The 21,578-nt window shown below is 43.7% G+C and overlaps 1 protein-coding gene across 4 annotated transcripts in view; it reads left to right on the top strand.

Annotated features, from left to right (window-relative positions):
- The window catches only part of OCA2 (OCA2 melanosomal transmembrane protein), a 685,962-nt gene that overhangs the window by 317,853 nt on the left and 346,531 nt on the right, over window positions 1-21,578 (top strand). For all 4 annotated transcript variants that reach the window (XM_077296885.1, XM_077296884.1, XM_077296887.1 and 1 more), the window contains one exon: window positions 5,240-5,413. In XM_077296885.1, the coding sequence (XP_077153000.1) occupies window positions 5,240-5,413 (174 nt within the window). The remainder of the gene's footprint in view (window positions 1-5,239; window positions 5,414-21,578) is intronic.

The following is a 21,578-nucleotide window of genomic DNA, read 5'->3' as shown; positions in this document are numbered from 1 at the left end:
CTCTATAAAAGATTGTGTAAAAGCTGCAAAACATTAAGAAAATTTATATAAATGTGTTATTACTGTAATTGAACTGACCCCAAGAATAAAGCTGTTATCAATTTTACCACATGTAGAACGGTATTAAAAAAAAAAATAAAAATAAAAAAAAAATCCCCCCCCCCAAAAAAAAATTCCTGACATGCTGTTTATCTTTTTTCATTCTGCCTCTCAATAATCTTAATAGAAAGCAACAAAATGAAGTGCCTAAAAATTGTAACAATAAAAATGCCAACTCATCCCGCAAAAAACAAGCCCTCACGTGACTGTCGGCAGATACATAGGAAAATTATACCTCCCAAATATGGTAATGCAAAAACTTGTTTTACAAAAATGTTTTTTTTTTTTTAGAGTGTGACAGCAGCCCAGCATAAAAATAAATAAATCTGGTATTTCTGTAATCACACCAATCCAAAGAATAATGTAATCTAATCACTTATTCCGCACGAGGAATGGTATAAAAAATAAAAGCAATTCATAACCTACTATTGATCTGTTCATTTTGCGATCCAAAAATCGTAGTAAAGCCAGGTACACAATTATCCTGCGCTCTTACAGACTGTATCTACTATTGACCATAGGGCGGTAATATCAATATTGGTCTTTATGTAGAGATTATCTGCTGAGGTTCTCCTCCACTATTAGGGTGCGTCACCCAGTTGTAATCAAGGTTGCCTGGTTAGGGGCCCACTCAGAAGCTTCGTCCCCCCTGAACCAAAACCCTAGCTACGCCTCTGAAGCAATGGGATGAAACTGAATGGGAGGTAACACCGATTAGATATATATAAAAAAAAAAGCATTTTGACAGTGAGAGTGATCGAGTGGAATAGACTGCTGTCTGGGATGATTTAGTGAATCGTGCATTGAGCAGGGGGTTGGACGAGATTACCCAGGAGGTCTCGTCCAATTCTACCATTCTATGATTCAGTTTTGGTGTCATCAGACCAGACTATATTTTCCCAGTATTTCCCAGGCTTGTATAAATGTTGTTGAGCAAACTTTAGCCCTGTTTGCCATGCTTTTTGTTCAGCAATGGAGTCTTGCATGTTAAGTGTATATACAGGCCATGGAGGTTGAGAGCATTACTTTTATTGTTTAATTTGAAACAGTTGTACATCCTGAATTTGTAGCTCTCCACAGGAGGTCATTGGCTCAGTGACAACTCTTATGATATTCCTATTCACTCCTCTGCTGAAATCGGAGCACCTGCTCATAGATGGTTTATGGTGAAAAGATGTCCTTTCCATTTCCAGATTACAGCATCAACAGTGCTTACTGGAACCTTCAGTAGTTAACGAATTCTTCTGTAATCAATGCCATCAGTATGTTTTGCAACAATAAGGTCTTGAGATAGCTCACTGGTTTTACCCATCATTAGAGATTTCTTGTGTTGCACCTTAGTAATCAGACACTATGTTATAGGCCATCAGTTGAACCAGCTGTTTTGTTTTTTTCATTTGGACTAAGCGACAAGATTGCTATCTAATTACTGATAGATTTCAGCTGGTGTCATGACTTTCCATGGCCTTTTGCACACCTTTTCTCACATGTTTAATACTTTTTCCCTGTGTCATTTATCATTATTACTCTTAATTTTTGGACATCTATGGTTTGATTTTTTTGCCTGTGTGGATTGGCTGGGTTTTTACTGACAGCTGGTGAGAATTTCAGATCAATAGCACCTTTAGAATCATATTTACTTAAAGAAAATTGGTGACGTTTCAATGCTATTTCATTCTTTAAGCAACTGGAGCGCCCTGTCTAGGGCAGTGGGGTACTCTGTACCGGGTCCTGTGGTTCACAGGGGGATGTCACGGTGGCTGACCCAGTCTGTGGCCCTAGGGACGTCCGTGTAAAAGGGAAAGGTCTTTAAAGGGGAATTGTTTGTGACGCCACCTGTGGTATTCGGTCAGGGTGACCGTCGCTGCTTAAAGGGGTCCACTGGGGAGATGTTATGGCAGCTAGATGGTATGCCTTCCCACAGGTGAAGTGTATCCCCAGGGCTTCCCAGTGTGTAGATGGTGGATGGTGAGAGGCGCAGTGAAGAACGAGGACACAAGGTTGCAGTCTCTTTCCCTTTTACTGTAGACTTCAGCATCCACAGTCCAGAGCACCAGACCACAGGGTAGGCAGAGTCTGGCCAGTTTGGAGACAAATCCAGAGTCCCCTTATCCAGGTGGAAATCAGTAGCCTTCCTCTAGCACCGTGTGTTGTAGTACCTTACTGCTAAGCGTCTCATAAGGTCCTCACAACTGTTGAAGATGTTGCAGATGTTGTGTCTATCTCTCTGTCCCCCAGATAGATAGGACAAACCCATATGACCGGTGGCTTGAGGCATTTTACAAGGACTCTATCATGCCCCAGCCTCTCGTGGGTGCCACCTTGCCTTCTGGGTATAGGGTGGGCAGGTAACATGAAATTAGCTGTCCTGCCAGTCTCTGGAGCAAGGCATAAAGGACTGTTGCTCCCTCGGTGTTCCGGCTACCGGGATCCTGCGCCTCAGAAGGAGGCAGCCTGTGTAGGGCAGAACTCCTCTGATATCCACTCCTTTGCTACAACTTCTTCACCCTCTCTACAATACAGTTCTCCTTCAGTGTCTCTTTCCAGAAGCTGCCACATTCAGGGCAGGCACAGCTCCGTGTACTTCTGTCTCAGCCTCTGACAGGATCCTACCCCTGTCAGGGACCAACTACCTGAGCGAAGCTCAGCCAGCAACTAACAAACTTCCTCTCCAGGCAACCAGTTTTACCTAAGCGTGAAGAGGGCCCTAAGAAATAGGAGCATAGCTCTCCCTGGTGGCCTGGAGTATGAAATGTGTTGTATGTTTGTGATACCTGGTAAAGAGATCTCCTTCATTGCCTCCAAATGTAACATCACTCTCCCATAGAGGAAAATTACATTACTGCAACGACCAGGACCCTGGGGCGCTGCACAACCTCTTACCATATGCAAATAAAGGTGGACCAGTCCGTTGAGGCATTTACTCACAGAAACTAGTTTGGCCTTAGGAACTGCAGTTACTCCTCTCAGGTGTGAATGATTCATGGTCCCTCCTATCTTTTCAGTCCATATCCGATCTTTTCTATTGATCCTGGCAGGTCAGAATTTCTCTTCCCCTGTCCTATCCTACCCTGCCCTACTTTATAGTATTCTATCAAATTTCTTGCTGACCGGTTCCCTTTTCTTGCCTGCTACATCCAACATCCTCATGCACTAAAGTGTAGCTCAAAACCGGAATAGCCATTGAACCAATAAACTGTTTTGCATCCAGTTACTGTTTTCCTCCTGATGTCTTCCAGTGACATGATATAGATAATGTTATATTGGTAATTTGATCTATCATTACAATGTACAAAAGGAGGAAAAAAATCCTCTATTAATAACTGACGACTTGAAAGGATAACAAGATTTTTGTGAAACTTCAAAGAAAGGAAAGGTACCACTCTGTCCCATAAAAATATCTTTTATTGCAGAATAATTAAAAAATAGGTGCAGGAGAATGCAGGTGCAAGAGATGGACGATGCATTTTTTAAAGATTATGCAATAAAAGTTTTTTTATGGAACAGAGTGCCGCCTTTCCCATTTGAAGTTGAACTCTCATTACATATTGTACTTAAATTGATTGGAGTGCCCAATTTTTAGATGTACCATAGCATGCTAGAGCACAATTCACTTTTGAATCTATATTGCGAGACTGTAGGGCATTATTTCTATGAGTTTTCTTTATACAACAATGATAGTACTTTTTATTTAAATGGATGCTATAATGGATTGCATGTTGTAGTATCTAAATCTAATGTATGAGATGTTTTATCTTAAAGCTAATTAAAAAAAAATACAATTTTCTAAAATAACCTTCAATTTTCTAATGTCTTCTGTTTTTATTATATGAATGCCATTATTGAATTATTGCAAACATTACATGTGCCTACTATACATCATCATCTGTTAGTGTCATGACTTATTATATGTTGCTTTTCTTGTCATTTGCAGTTATCTCAGTGACTGTCCTTAGTATGCTTCTTGAGAAAACTTTTAAGAATCAAAAAAACTTAAGTTTTTCACTTTCAACACTTTTTTATCCAAATTCTCATTCCCGTGTTAACAAAAAACAAAGACCAACTGTTACTCACTCTGCCCAAGTCCAGAACTCAATCACCAACTCTACTCTGGTTACTGATTACAGTGCTGTTGTGAAATCATAACTACAGCCTTCAAACAATTTCTGGGCTCACCGGTTCTTGGTCTATGTTGACCGAGCCCAGAGATTGGCTGCAGCACTGTTAATGGGATATCACTTCTGCAGCCTGTTAACTGCTGCCGAAGAGAGAGGGTGATTAATATGTAATTTTATTGTTTTGAATAAGGATATGTGTATTTTGGATAGAAATATGAAAAGGAAAAAAATCGTTTAAGACTTCTAAATCAATAGCACCCTCTTCTCTGCATTAAAAATGGGCCTTTCACCATGTAACTGTAAAAAAATAAAGTACAAAGTGTTTTACTAAACAGTCAACATGCTCAGCACACAACAGAACCATATCATCACTGACACTTTCGCATATACAGTACCATGGAAAAAATGCTGAAAAGTAAAAATGCTTTCAAAATAGAAGGGTTAATTGCTTTGTTCATTGACTTACAAAATGCAAAGTGAATGAGCAAGTAAGAATCAAACCAATAGTATTTGTTTGATCCTTTGTTCTCAAAACGGCATCAATTCTTTTAAGTATGCTGTATGAGTAACCAATTATACCAATTCGGTGATGGACATTTCTATATGTAAGTTGTAAGTTGAAATACAGTCACTATACAGAAGGTGCTGAGAGGCTTAAAATTGGGTGAAGAATAGCCAAACTCTAGTACAACGGTGAAATTGCAGAAGACTTTCATGTTACGTGTCATACACTATGATAAGATTAAGCATGGCAACAATACACAAGGTAGCTATACTGCATCACCAAGGTCTCTTAAGCAAAGATTTCAAGCCAGACTGAGTTTTTAGGATTTACTGTTCTGTTCCTGTTTGGCAAAGTACCAAATATTGGGCATGAGAGCTTTCAGAATCACAACAGATCGAATAAGAAAATCAATTGCATACTTGCTTACTTTAGTGCAATGTAACTGTTTAAACAATTTTAATAACTTGGGAAGACCCCTTTAAACCTCCATGTTAACCCAACACTTTTACTTTATTAGATTAGATTTCATCGGAGGCACTGAATCATGGGAGACAAGTTCCTCAGAGTATGAACAAAGGTGTCGTCTTGGTAGTGAGGTTGGTAGCCTTTCTCGATCTGCCTCTTCTGAAAAATGTGAGAAGTATGAACTCCTTGACAACATTCAAGAAAAACTGAATTCTTCTAAGCTAAGGTAATGCACAGATAAAGTTATTGAGCTTTTTTCTTAAATAGGACATTTCACTGGATTTTTTATTTTTAATGGACTACCTACTCAGATTGGTGCTGCTCCACTGACTCTGGAACATTTTTTCTTTTTCTTTTGTGCCTCTTTTCCAAAAGTATGCCCCCTAAACTTCACTGATATAATAGAGCAAATTTTCTATTCAAACTATCTGGGCATTTACAGCAGAACTACTCTGTGGCAATTTGGTCAGCATCGAAAGCGAAAAAGCAATTAAAACACTGTTGTGTCCATAGAGAATTTCTATGGACTGTGGTCAGTTTTTGAAAGAAAAACTTGCCCCAATTTTACCAGGGAGCATAACTTTGAAATGAGAGAGCGCAGAACATCAATAAAAACTGTTTCAGAAATGGTGGCACAGCACCAATTGCAGGAGTTACTCAGTTTAATAAAAAAAAAAAAATCATTCTGTGCTCATAGAATTCTGGGTGTCCTGTCTAGACAAGCCATTAAACTACTGTCAATTTTAGCTTGATTGGCTGTTCTTTAATAGCTTTGGTTAACATGTCCATATAGCATATGTAATAAGTAGTGATGAGCAAGCACTAAAATGCTCCGGTGCTCGTTGCTCGGGTTGAGCAGATTGGTATACTCAGGTGCTTGGCCAGAACAACGAGTCCAATATACTGTAAGTAGTGTTGAGCGATACCGTCCGATACTTGAAAGTATCGGTATCGGAAAGTATCGGCCGATACCGGCAAAGTATCGGATCCAATCCGATACCGATACCCGATACCAATACAAGTCAATGGGACTCAAGTATCGGACGGTATTCCTGATGGTTCTCAGGGTCTGAAGGAGAGGAAACTCTCCTTCAGGCCCTGGGATCCATATTAATGTGTAAAAGAAAGAATTAAAATAAAAAATATTGCTATACTCACCTCTCCGACGCAGCCTGGACCTCACCGAGGGAACCGGCAGCGTTGTTTGCTTAAAATTCGCGGGTTTACTTCCTTACGTGAAGTCCCGGCTTGTGATTGGTCGCGTGCCGCCCATGTGGCCGCGACGCGACCAATCACAGCAAGCCGTGACGTATTTCAGGTCCTTCAGGATTTTAAAATTACGTTCCGGCTTTGTGATTGGTCGCGTCGCGGTCACATGGGCGACGCGACCAATCACAAGCCGTGACGTCACGGGAGGCTGGACATGCGCGCAATGTAAAATGTAAGGAAGTAAACCCGTGAATTTTAAGCAAACAACGCTGCCGGTTCCCTCGGTGAGGTCCAGGCTGCGTCGGAGAGGTGAGTATAGCAATATTTTTTATTTTAATTCTTTATTTTACACATTAATGTTGTTTCGATACCGATACCCGATACCACAAAATATCGGATCTCGGTATCAGAATTCCGATACAGCAAATATCAGCCGATACCCGATACTTGCGGTATCGGAATGCTCAACACTAACTGTAAGTCTATGGGAGATCCGAGTATTTTTACCGCGATCCCCCTGGGGGTCCTTTTAAGGTCTAAAAACATCTGAAAATGATGGAAACACTGCTCAAATGACACAGGGACATCGCCCCTGGAAGCATTCCTGACTCCTAGTTCACAGCTGTAAAACATTTTGTTCCAAGATTCATGCCATTTTTCCCGGTGCAACAAAATACACACTAAAAAGAAACCAAAATGGATATTGCTGGGAAATATGTCAAGGTACATCCTTTGCAGGTTAATGACTTTCCTCTAAGGCCAAATATTTAACCCCAGACCGAAAATTTCCTCCCCCACTTAGGTTTACTTCAGACACAGCGTTTTTGAAGCGTTTTTCAACTTTAACATTGCTTTCAACCACTACAAATGCATTCTCTGGGAAATGTCATTGTAACATTTAACAACCCTAGCTGGCCATGTGGTGAGTGACACATAAGCAGACCCATCTTGTTTCATTTATGAAGGCGGGACTCTTAAAGTCACAGAGCCTATTTTTACTGGTGCATCAGGCGGCATTAATCTTCTTAAAGGGCCATTATTAAACTGTGGGTCTCCTAAACTGTTTTAGCCTATGCTGTGAGTGGATGGGCTGCCAAGAATTAGGATGCACCACAATACCCCTTTCATAAGATGTCCAGGAGGGACTCCTGAAAAAATGTTGCATTGAATGCAAGGCCTACCCTGCTACCAATTCATATGCACCCCAATAAGCCTTTGAACCCACATACTGGATGGGCCCATGAAAATCCACTTCACAATATTCATTTTGTCCTCCTGTACTCCTTTGTTTTACACATTGGCAGCAAGGCCAGCCCTACTGCATGGTCATATGCACCCCATTACGCCTTGGAAGCCACATACTGGATGGGCCTTTGAAAATCCACTTTTATTTTTTAATAGTATGATGGTTCCCTCTTTGCAGAATTGTTTAAAGGAGAATTTGGCAATTTTATTTGCCATGTTTTTAAGACTAAGGCTCAGATACGGCTTTAAATAAGGGTAATCTTGCGATACAACGCAATTTTATTGCAAACTGCAAAATTCAAGGAATAGTATGATTGAATAGAGTGCGTACACTTTTGTATATGTTAACATACAAAGGTTAATAAGTACATATAAGGATTAAATACATATAGTGATTACGTATATATAAAGATTAACTACATACAGTATACTTACATCATCCACAAGAGGCTTTTAAACAACATCCATCTGGAATATCAAAGAAGGAAGACCAAGACAGAGAACCCCTGGGAGATTACCTACAATGCTTGGGCGTCGCCAATTATTCAGGTATCCACTGTACATGTTCAGATACCCCAGTTTTGGCATCTGTCTTAGTCATGTTTCTCTGGTCTTGTATAGTGATTTACACTATGTAGAAACTCTACTTTCACCCAGACCTTCAAGTGGCCACTTTCAAGGTTGGATGAAACTGAGATATCAAGGAGTCATCAGACGAGGGGCCATAAACCACTAGACAATAAAAGCCACAAGGATTCAGATCAAACCACCACAGGCAGAGTTTCAGTAAACCTTAATGTTTTACAATGACAAACTGCAAACATATAGAGGCTTAGAACTGTTTGTGAAGTGAATAAACAAACCTTTCTCAAGATTGTGTCACTATGAGCATTGTCTGTCACATCTGAAAATGTTTTGCATGAAACGCAGCTATGTGATTGTCTGAATGCATTTGGTATACAGTATTTTAATCTGGATTCCAAATTTCCATTTGTATATTCGCCATTTGTACATTTGAGGCAGCCAAAGTTATGGCTCTCAAGGAGAGAAACTAATATAGTCGACAAAGAAATATTTGTAATGAACTACTGAGCGAAACTAACAGCATTGCTTTATCAAAGTTATATGAAGTATATTGTGTCCAATGTGAGCAACCAGGCAACACAAAAAGTAGCTTTACAAGTGAGCTCTTTAAGGTACACAAATGTTATGAAGTCTTTGCCAACAATCATGTGGTTTCACCAATGGGGGGCACCTTTTTTAAAAAATATACTATTGCCATCACAGCTCCCCTTGCTCAAAATTCTGGGGCCTATAAAAGTATAGAACACGTTCACTCAGGTCATGTCATCGGAGATAAGGAAGAGACATTGCAGGAAACAGAGTTAAGAAGTAGGCCCAATGTAGGGGTGTGGGTCTCTGAGACTTCTAATGGAGGGCATGAGCTGACAAACAATTCCCCAATGTGGGGTCCTTTTTTAGTAAATAAAATAGTGCCATCACAGCCCCCTTGCACAAAATGCACCGTACAGAGTACGTTCAACCTGGTGATCTAGTGGCAGGTAAAGGACACATTGCAGGAGACAGAGTTAAGAAGTAGACCCAATGTAATGTAATGCCCAATTCCCTAATGTGGGGTCCTTTTTTTACTCAATAAAATAGTGCCATCACAGCTCCCTTGCCCAAAATGCACCGTACAGAGAACGTTCACCCTGGTGATCTAGTGGCAGTTAAAGGACACATTGCTAGTGTTGAGCGATACATTCTGATATTTGAAAGTATCAGTATCGGATTGGATCGGCCGATATCCAAAAAATATCGGATATCGCCGATACCAATACAAGTCAATGGGACACAAATATTGGAAGTGATCCTGGATGGTTCGCAGAGTCTGAAGGAGAGGAAACTCTCCTTCAGGCCCTGGGATCCATATTCATGTAAAAAAATGAAACCGGCAGCCTCCGTTCCTAAGAATGCAGAGTGAAAGACCTTCGATGACGTTGCGGCTTGTGATTGGTTGCATGACCGCTCATGTGACCGCTCACGCGACCAATCACAAGCCGCGACGTCATCGCAGGTCCTACACTCATTGCATTCTTAGGAACGGAGGCAGACGCTTGCAGCGGTGACAGCCAGGGCCCATCCGAGGGTGAGTATATCCCATATTTTTTATTTTTATTCTTAATTTTTTACATGAATATGGATCCCAGGGCCTGAAGGAGAGTCTCCTCTCCTCCAGACCCTGGGAACCATACACACCGCACACGCCTGGGAACTTATAGGAACTTCTGATTCCGATTTCCGATATCACAAAAATATCGGAACTCTGTATCGGAATTCCGATACAGCGAATATCGGCCGATACCCGATATTTGCAGTATCGGAATGCTCAACACTACACATTGCAAGAGACAGAGTTAAGAAGTAGGCCCAATGTAATGTAATGCCCAATTCCCCAATGTGGGGTCCTTTTTTTACTCAATAAAATAGTGCCATCACAGCCCCCTGGCCCAAAATGCACCAGCCTATAACCGTGCAGAGCACACTCACCCCGGTCATCTAGTGGTTCTGGATGATGAGGATGAGGATAAGGAGGAGGATGAGTATACAAATCCCTAAAACAGAGAATGTATTTGAGGTTGTTTCGCTGATTTCACTTGGTGGTGTGTTATGATCCCAGTGGCTTAGGATCACAAATCTAACCAGCTAAGTCAGAGATAATAGGACAAGCTCTGGGGATGTGGTAACTGGACTGACCGCAAACCTGATTCTAACCAAACACACTAAAGGTAGCCGTGGAACGTTTCCTGAAATCCTAGACGTCTCTTCATGGCCTGAGAAACTAACTACCCCTAAAGAGAAAGTATAGACCTCACTTGCCTCAGAGAAATACCCCAAAGATATAGAAGCCCCCCACAAATAATAACGGTGAGTTAAGAGGAAAAGACAAACGCAGAGATGAAACAGGTTAAGCAAATGAGGCCCGCTAACGCTAGATAGCAGAAAATAGCAAGGGATCTGTGCGGTCAGTAAAAAACCCTATGCAAAAATATCCACGCAGAGAATGCGAGAACCCCCACACCAACTAACGATGTGGGGTGAGCAACTCAGCACCCCAGAGCACCAGCAAGCAGGGAAACCACATATTAGCAAGCTGGACAAAACTCATCATATACTAGGACACATCTTGAACACAGATGAGCAAAAATAAGCAAACAAAACTTAGCTTCTCTTGGAGAGACTGATAACGGATGTAGACAGGAGCAATCAGAATAGCACTGAATACAACGGCAACCACTGAGAGTCCAGGTGAACTAAATAGGAACCAGCTAACAGATAACGAGACAGCTGATCCAACCTCAGACCTGCAGAATGACAAAAGAGCCACCAGAGGGAGCCCAAAGACAACACTCACACAGTACCACATGTGTCCACAAGAGGGAGCCCAAAAACAGAGTTCACAACAGTACCCCCCCCTTGAGGAGGGGTAACCGAACCCTCATCAAAACCTCCAGGGCGATCAGGATGAGCCACATGGAAGGCATGGACCAAATCAGTCGCATGAACATCAGAGGCGACCACCCAGGAATTATCCTCCTGACCATAGCCCTTCCACTTAACCAAATACTGAAGCCTCCGTCTAGAAATACGAGAATCCAAGATCTTCTCCACCACGTACTCCAATTCGCCCTCAACCAGCACCGGGGCAGGGGGCTCAACAGAAGGAACCACAGGCACCACATACCTCCGCAACAAAGACCTATGGAACACGTTATGAATGGCAAACGACGCTGGGAGGTCCAAACAAAATGACATCGGGTTAAGGATTTCCAAGATCTTATAAGGACCGATGAAGCGAGGCTTGAATTTAGGAGAGGAAACCTTCATAGGAACATACCGAGAAGACAGCCATACCAAATCCCCAACACGAAGTCGGGGACCCACACCGCGACGGCGGTTGGCAGAGCGCTGAGCCTTCTCCTGTGACAACTTCAAATTGTCCACCACATGGTTCCAAATTTGCTGCAACCTATCCACCACAGAATCCACCCCAGGACAGTCAGAAGGCTCAACCTGACCCGAGGAAAAACGAGGATGAAAACCAGAATAGCAGAAAAAAGGCGAAACCAAAGTAGCAGAACTAGCCCGATTATTAAGGGCAAACTCGGCCAATGGCAAAAAAGTCACCCAATCATCCTGATCAGCAGAAACAAAACATCTTAAATAAGTTTCCAAGGTCTGATTAGTTCGCTCAGTTTGGCCATTCGTCTGAGGATGGAAGGCCGACGAAAAAGACAAATCAATGCCCATCTTAGCACAAAAGATCCTCCAAAATCTGGACACAAACTGGGATCCTCTGTCAGACACAATATTTTCAGGGATGCCGTGCAAGCGAACCACATTCTGAAAAAATAGAGGAACCAAATCGGAGGAGGAAGGCAACTTAGGCAAGGGCACCAAATGGACCATTTTGGAAAAACGATTACACACCACCCAGATGACAGACATTCTCTGAGAGACTGGAAGATCCGAAATAAAATCCATGGAAATGTGCGTCCAAGGCCTCTTCGGGACAGGCAAAGGCAAAAGCAAACCGCTGGCACGAGAACAGCAAGGCTTAGCCCGAGCACAAAATCCCACAGGACTGCACAAAGGAACGCACATCCCGCGACAAGGAAGGCCACCAGAAGGACCTAGCCACCAAATCCCTGGTACCAAAAATCCCAGGATGGCCTGCCAACACCGAAGAATGAACCTCGAAAATAACTCTGCTGGTCCATCTATCTGGGACAAACAGTCTCTCTGGTGGGCAACGGTCAGGTCTATCCGCCTGAAATTTCTGCAGCACTCGTCGCAAATCTGGGGAAATGGCAGACAATATCACTCCCTCTCTGAGGATACCAGCCGGCTCTGAAACTCCCGGAGAGTCAGGCACAAAACTCCTAGAAAGAGCATCAGCCTTCACGTTCTTCGAACCAGGCAGGTACGAGACCACGAAATCGAAACGGGAGAAAAACGACCAACGAGCCTGTCTAGGATTCAGCCGCTTGGCAGACTCGAGATAAATCAGATTTTTGTGATCAGTCAAGACCACCACACGATGCTTAGCTCCCTCGAGCCAATGTCGCCACTCCTCAAATGCCCACTTCATAGCCAACAACTCCCGATTACCAACATCATAATTCCGCTCGGCAGGCGAAAACTTTCTTGAAAAGAAAGCACAAGGCTTCATCACAGAGCAATCAGAGCTTCTCTGCGACAAAACAGCCCCTGCTCCAATCTCAGAAGCATCAACCTCGACCTGAAAAGGAAGAGAGACATCAGGCTGACACAAAACTGGAGCCGAAGAAAACCGGCGCTTCAGCTCCCGAAAGGCTTCCATGGCCGCAGGAGACCAATTAGTCACATCAGAACCCTTCTTGGTCAAATCCGTCAAGGGTTTAACCACGCCAGAAAAATTAGCAATGAAGCGATGGTAAAAATTAGCAAAACCCAAGAACTTCTGAAGACTCTTAACAGATGTAGGCTGAGTCCAGTCATGAATAGCCTGGACCTTGACTGGGTCCATCTCAATAGTAGAAGGAGAAAAAATAAAACCCAAAAGGAAACCTTCTGTACTCCGAAGAGACATTTTGAGCCCTTCACAAATGAGGCGTTAGCACGCAGGACCTGAAATACCATCCTGACCTGCTTCACATGGGACTCCCAGTCCTCAGAAAAGACCAAAATGTCATCCAGATACACAATCATAAATTTATCCAGATATTCTCGGAAGATGTCATGCATGAAGGACTGGAACACAGAAGGAGCATTAGAGAGTCCAAAAGGCGTCACCAAGTACTCAAAATGGCCTTCGGGCGTATTAAATGCTGTTTTCCATTCATCCCCCTGCTTAATACGCACAAGGTTATACGCACCACGAAGATCTATCTTGGTGAACCAACTGGACCCCTTAATCCGAGCAAACAGATCAGATAATAATGGCAAAGGATACTGAAATTTGACCGTGATTTTATTTAGAAGACGATAATCTATACAAGGTCTCAGAGAACCATCCTTCTTGGCCACAAAAAAGAATCCTGCACCAAGAGGGGAGGAGGACGGGCGAATATGTCCCTTCTCTAAAGACTCCTTTATATAACTCCGCATTGCGGCATGTTCTGGTACAGACAAATTAAAAAGTCGTCCCTTAGGGAACTTACTACCAGGAATCAAATTTATAGCACAATCACAATCCCTGTGAGGAGGCAGGGCACCGGGTCTGGGCTCATCAAATACATCCTGGTAGTCCGACAAAAACTCAGGGACCTCAGAAGGAGTGGAAGAAGCAATTGACACCAAAGGAGCATCGCCATGAATCCCCTGGCAACCCCAACTTGAAACAGACATAGCTTTCCAGTCCAGAACTGGATTATGGGCCTGCAGCCATGGCAGACCCAAAACGACCACATCATGCAGATTATGCAGCACAAGAAAGCGAATCACCTCCTGATGTACAGGAGTCATGCACATGGTCACTTGAGTCCAATACTGAGGCTTATTCTCAGCCAATGGTGTAGCATCAATACCCCTCAGTGGAATAGGGAATTCCAAAGGCTCCAGGACAAAACCACAGCGCCTGGCAAACGACAAATCCATCAGGTTCAGGGCAGCACCTGAATCCACAAAAGCCATAACCGAGTAGGATGACAAAGAACAAATTAAAGTAACAGACAAAATGAATTTAGGCTGTATAGTACCAACGGTGACAGATTTAGCAATTTTTTTACGCGCTTAGAGCATGCTGAGATAACATGAGTTGAATCACCACAGTAAAAGCACAACCCATTTTGACGTCTATGATTTTGCCGCTCAATTCTGGTCAGAATTCGGTCACATTGCATAGACTCAGGTCTCTGTTCAGAAAACACCGCCAGATGGTGTGCAGACTTGCGCTCCCGCAAACGCCGATCAATCTGAATGGCCAAAGCCATTGAGTCACTCAGACTTGCAGGCGTGGGAAACCCCACCATAACTTTCTTAATGGCTTCAGAAAGACCTTCTCTGAAATTTGCAGCCAGGGCACACTCATTCCATTGAGTAAGCACCGACCATTTCCGAAATTTTTGACAATACACCTCAGCTTCATCCTGGCCCTGAGAGAGAGCCAGCAAGGCCTTTTCTGCCTGGTTCTCAAGATTAGGTTCCTCATAAAGCAATCCAAGCGCCAGAAAAAACGCATCCACATTCAGCAATGCAGGATCTCCCGGCGCCAGGGAGAATGCCCAATCTTGGGGGTCGTCACGTAACGGGGAGATAACAATTCTAACTTGCTGAGCGGAATCACCAGAGGAACGAGGTCTCAAAGAAAGAAATAATTTACAATTATTCTTAAAATTCAGAAACCTAGATCTATCTCCCAGAAAACAACTCAGGAATAGGTACTTTTGGCTCAGACATAGGACTGTGAACAACAAAATCCTGAATGCTTTGCACCCTTGCAGCAAGATGATCCACACTAGAAGTCAGACTCTGAATATCCATGTCTGCAGCTGAACTCAAAGCCACCCAGAGATTAAGGGGATGAGAGAAGCTGGACAGACTGCAGCAAAGGGAGAGGAAAAAAAAAAATTGTACTCAGGACTTCTCTTATCCCACTTCTGCGATGCATTAAACACTTTTTGGCCTGCTGTACTGTTATGATCCCAGTGGCTTAGGATCACAAATCTAACCAGCTAAGTCAGAGATAATAGGACAAGCTCTGGGGATGTGGTAACTGGACTGACCGCAAACCTGATTCTAACCAAACACACTAAAGGTAGCCGTGGAACGTTTCCTGAAATCCTAGACGTCTCTTCACGGCCTGAGAAACTGACTACCCCTAAAGAGAAAGTATAGACCTCACTTGCCTCAGAGAAATACCCCAAAGATATAGAAGCCTCCCACAAATAACGGTGAGTTAAGAGGAAAAGACAAACGCAGAGATGAAACAGGTTAAGCAAATGAGGCCCGCTAACGCTAGATAGCAGAAAATAGCAAGGGATCTGTGCGGTTAGTAAAAAACCCTATGCAAAAATATCCACGCAGAGAATGCGAGAACCCCCACACCAACTAAAGATGTGGGGGGAGCAACTCGGCACCCCAGAGCACCAGCAAGCAGGGAAATCACATATTAGCAAGCTGGACAAAACTCATCATATACTAGGACACATCTTGAACACAGATGAGCAAAAATAAGCAAACAAAACTTAGCTTCTCTTGGAGAGACTGATAACGGATGTAGACAGGAGCAATCAGAATAGCACTGAATACAACGACAGCAGGCAACCACTGAGAGTCCAGGTGAACTAAATAGGAACCAGCTAACAGATAACGAGACAGCTGATCCAACCTCAGACCTGCAGAATGACAAAAGAGCCACCAGAGGGAGCCCAAAGACAACACTCACACAGTACCACATGTGACCACAAGAGGGAGCCCAAAAACAGAGTTCACAACAGTGGTGTATAGAAGTCTTTCCCAATCCAGCCCTTGTTCATTTTTATAAGAGTCAGCCTGTGAGCAATTTCAGTTGACAGGCGGATGCGCTTATCTGTTATAATTCCACCAGTGGCACTAAAAATCTGCTCTGACAGAACGCTTGCAGCAAGGCAGGCCAGAATCTCCAAGGCATAGAGAGCCAGTTCATGCCACGCATCCAGCTTGGATACCCAATAATTAAAAGGCACAGAGGAATCACGGAGGAAGTTTGTACCATCTGCAAGGTACTCCCTCACAATCTTCCCAAACATTGAACTTCTTGTGACAGCACCCCTTGCCTCTGTGCCATCACGATGGGAGGGTCTGAGAAAACTGTCCCAGAACTTTGCCATTGTTCCCCTGCCTGAGCTGGATTGTACTTCTGTCTCTTTCGATTGGACTCATTGGTTGTACAACAATCTCTGATGTCTGCTGCCAGCGTTCTCACTTGGGAATTTTCTAAGTAATTCCATTACAAGAGCCCTCTGGTACTGCAACATTTTGGTACACGTATCTGCCTCTGGCAGAAGAGATTGAAAGTTCTCCTTGTAGCGTGGGTCTAGAAGTGTCACCAACCAGTAATGAGTGTCATCCAAACTTTTTATAATGCGAGGGTCACGTGAAATGCAGCGCAACATAAAGTGAGCCATGCGTGCCAAACTGCTAACAGGCAAGACTTCCGTGTACTCACCAACAGCTGTGCTTCTAGTACTGTCTATAACGCATGAAAGTAGCTCCTGTTCTTCCTCCTCCTCCTCATTGCCTACCAATCCACGTTGAGAAGACATGAGGCTGGGATGAGGGCAATCCCCCTGTATGGTTCCTTGCTCCATGTACTCATGCTGTGCCTGCAATGCATCCTCTAATTGTGAGCAGAGGTTTTCAGAATGCTGAGAAGCAGGATGGTGATGCTAATTATTTATGGCATCATCGCCTCTCACCATCTTGGTGCAGTCCTAAAAGTTTTGGAGGATGGTACATTTGTACATCCATGTCCACTCCTGAGGTCTTATGTTTGGAGTCTGAACTGAATATCGACGGCCTTGTTGATGTTGGCAGTCAACAACTGCCCTCTTCTGCTCACAAATCCTTTCCAACATATGCAGCATAGAGTTCCAGCTCGTGGGGACATCACACACCAGTTGGTGAGCTGGAAGCTGCAATTGCAGCAGAAGCACGGCAAGGGTGGCTGAAGCTGTAGCTGACTTTCTAAAATGGGCACACAGACAGCGTACTTTCACTAGCAGATCCGGCAGCTTTTCAGATAACGTTGAACCATGAGGTTAAGCACGGGGCCAAGCAAGGTACATGTGTGAGCTCACCTTGCCTCAGAGCCGCCACCAGGTACGGCCATTGTCACACATGACCATGCCGGGCTGTAGGTTCAGCAGTGTCATTCAAACATCTGACTGCACTTTCAATGCGGTCCACAACTCTTCTGCGTTGTGCGGTTTGTCATCTATGCAGATTAGCTTCAGCACAACCTGTTACCGCTTGGCTGAGGCAGTGCTGCAGTGCTTCCAGCTTCTGACTGATGTGTTGATTTCAGAGATATAGAATGAAAAGGAGGAGGTGGTGCAGGAGCTGTAGACTGTGGGGGCAACCCTGATTGACGTAGGTCAGCAATCCTCGGAGTGAGGAGGATGTGTTCCATCCCAAGGTCCGACTGGGTCCGGGCTTCCACTATGTTAACCCAGTGTGGCATCAGTGAGATGTACCGTCCCTGCACGCCTTCTGTCTGTGGCCACCACGCTGCTTCTCCCTGCCTGTTGGGGTGATATGCCTCCTTCCCCATGTGTGCTGCTGCCCTCGCTCTGCATGTCCTCCTGCCAGGTTGGGTCAGTCACATAGTCATCCACCACCTCATCTTCCACATCCGCCCCCTGCTCCTCCTCCTGACTTTCTGGCAATTGTGTCTCATCATCGTCCACCTCCTCTGAAACATTCCCACCATCGCCTTCGCATGACCGGGGCTGGTCAAAGCTTTGGACATCTCTACATGCGATCTCAGCTGTCACCACTTCAAGTAGATCGGCCGAGAGTCCGGAATCTTGAAATGGAAAACTGAACAGCTCTTCAGAGTGTCCAAGTGTGGGATCAGTTGTCTCAGGGCACTCGGGCAGGGTGGTAGGAAGGAGGATCAGGGTGAGGAATATCCGGGCCACACTCCACACTCACGTTTACTCAGACTTGACTGTGTGGAAGACGTGGTGGTGGCTAAGTTACTGGAAGCATTATCCGCTATCCAACCAACAACCGTTTCACACTGCTCTGGCTTTAATAGTGGTGTGCTGCGGTCCCCTAGAAACTGGGACAGGAAGGTCGAGAAGATGTGGGTCTTTGTTGTGGCCCACTTTCACCTTGGCCACGGCCTCATCCTCTGGATGCACCATGAACATCACGTCCACTTCCCTGTCCCTTTCCCCTTTTAAATGGGCTACTGCACTATTTCAAAAGCTCAACACAAATGTATTTATTAGGAGCGAAATAATATCTGATCAGTATGCCTGCAAATCTACGATTTTTCAAACATAAACACCAGGCAGGCCTCAGCCTGACATAACAGACTGTATTTTATTTTTGGGGGCTTTTTCGTGAATTTAACTTATGCAAAATAGTGCTGTATATAAGTAGAGTAACAGACAGCAAAACAGTGGCAAAACTGCCTACAATGCCCAAACTTGGAGCACGCAGATATGAGGCCTGTCACGAAATACCAATTTTTTTTTTTAATGCAAAATAGTGCTGTATATTATTAGACAGTGGCAAAACAGCCTAAAATGCCCAAACTTGGAGCACATGGATGTGAGGCCTTTTTTGGTGAATTTAAAACACACACACACAAAAAAACAGTGGCGCAAGGCTAGCACACCACCTGTGCTACGTATGCCTGACAAACTATGATTTTTAAACAGGCCTCAGTCTGACAGAACACACTGTATATTTTTTTTGTGGGGGAGTGAATTTTAGGGGAAAAATATATATACTAGGTATATAGTAAAGAAGCTGCAGCAGACAGTTATAGAGCTTTGGGAGGGATGCAGTGGGAGCAATATATGCACATACAGTGCCTGCAGGCCTTGCACTGATGTGTATATGCCGTGCCCTGCCTACCTAGCGCTGCAATATCCGGACCCACGAATTAGCCCTAAAAAGGACTGTTGGTTTATCAGGAGTTGTGGATTTAACAGTTGCAGACCTACCCTAACTGTAAAAGCCACAATTCTGACCATATCTCGGCAGCAGCTCTCCCTACTTTTGCTGAATACAGAGCAGAATGTGGTGAGCAGGGCGGCGCCAGGTCTCTTATACTCAGGATGATGCTGTGCGGCCAAGTCAATCACTGCACGACCACAACAAAGATGGCAGCGGCGTTTCATGGCCTGGCAGACAATTCCTGCAGCGTGATTGGGTCTCTAAAGTCTGCCAAAATTGCAGGGTGGAGACACCAGTTACCGCTGAATAATGCTCGGTGCTCACCGAGTACACCGAGCATAGTGATACTCGGGCGAGTAATGCGTAGTGGTAAGCACATTCGCTCATCACTAGTAATAAGCCAATGAAATAATATGTTTATCAATTTTAATTATACAGTAGGTGAAAAACATCCACGAAAGCTATTAAGTTGATATACTTGATTTAACAAAAACTTGATTTAAACTGAACCAATAAAACAGAACGTCTACTGACTAGTGTTGAGCATTCCGATACTGCAAGTATCGGGTATCGGCCGATATTTGCGGTATCGGAATTCCGATACCGAGTTCCGATATTTTTGCAATATCGGGAATCGGGATCGGAATGCATATTCACGTGTAAAATAAAGAATAAAGGTCCTTCACTCGCTCATTCTTAGGAGCGGAGGCTGCCGATTGCAGCGGTTACAACCAGGGCGCGTCAGAGGGTGAGTATATCCCTATTTTTTATTTTTATTCTTTATTTTACACATGAATATGGATCCCAGGGCCTGAAGGAGAGTTTCCTCTCCTTCAGACCCTGGGAACCATCCAGGATCACTTCCGATATGTGTCCCATTGACTTGTATTGGTATCGGGTATCGGCGATATCCGATATTTTTCGGATATCTGCCGATACAAACCGATACTTTCAAATATCGGAAGGTATCGCTCAACACTACTACTGACCAATTATGATTTTATCTTTTTCTGAGTAACTGAAGATCATCACTGATCCTATTCTTCTTTTACATTGGCCAGTTATCCTTTTATTGATCGTGTCTTTTAATTTTTTTATTAACATGATTAGCAAATCTACTCATTGTATTCTTCAGACTTTTAAATGGGTGAAATGGATATCTCCTCTCAAAAATCCCCTCTGTAAGAAATATTAAAATCATTAAATTTTATGGGTATGCATTAAAAGATTTGTGTAGAAATAGAAACAAATGTTATAACCATAATATGTGATATTAATATACTTCCACATGTGGATGGTTAACAGGGTAAACAAGGGGAAAAAAATCACTGCGGAGAACCCTAGATGGCTCAGATGTTGTCCATCCTTGCCACAGAGGTTTGCACCCTACTAGGCAAGAAAATTGTATCCCCGCTCTTCCTTGACTGGGCCCCATCAGCCTACAATTTTGGAGTGGAAATGTTAAGTTTGACATATATTTCTTCCTCTGAAAGGTACACTTTGGATACTGAGAGAGGGGAATACAGGGGACAGTGTAGACACAGCGGGAGCTTAAGGAGGCTTTCCACTATAGCGAGATGCAGGGTCAGTGAGGCAGATCATCGCAAAGTCCGATGCACAGAAACCCCATGGGGACCAGAAGCACAAGAAGGGCAAAGAATCCCCCAAACCACATCCCCCTCCTCACGACCCTTATTGTCATCCTCTTTTTTTTTTTAACAGGGGGTGACAGTTTCCTGGTAGGCATGTGTTTAACGTAATGAAGAGGCATGTGGAGCACCCGCCAGGCCCTTGGGGATACTCAGTACTGTGTCAAGTGGTCCTTAAAGGGGTTGTCATGGCAGAGATGACCCGGTCCTTGGCCCTGGGTGTCCAAATTAAAGGGGAAGTTTTTAAAGGGAAATGGGAATAAACTGGGAACCATGTAATAATAATTTCCCCAAAATGGGACAGTGAAAAAACAAACAAAACTAAAGCTAATCCCCAATGCCCTCAATCACCTGTAAATATATATATATATATATATATATATATATATATATCAGTATAACAGTATACTACCTGTTCTGACGTAATCCATTTAATAACGTATCCATTAAATTATCCATTTAACATCGGCAGATGTGACCTTTCTCCAGGGGCCTCCAGTGATACAATGGTGGCAGGTATCCTCCTGCAGTGGATCACTCCACCATCAGAGGTCACTGGAGTTAAAGCTGTCATTTGTGGCACCGCTGCATGGGAAAATTATCACGCAGCAGTGCCGTAAAGTGAGAGCACAA

Source organism: Ranitomeya variabilis, chromosome 3, assembly GCF_051348905.1.
Source record: "Ranitomeya variabilis isolate aRanVar5 chromosome 3, aRanVar5.hap1, whole genome shotgun sequence".
Taxonomy (NCBI): Eukaryota; Metazoa; Chordata; class Amphibia; order Anura; family Dendrobatidae; genus Ranitomeya; species Ranitomeya variabilis.
This window is presented reverse-complemented; position numbering and strand designations above follow the sequence as displayed.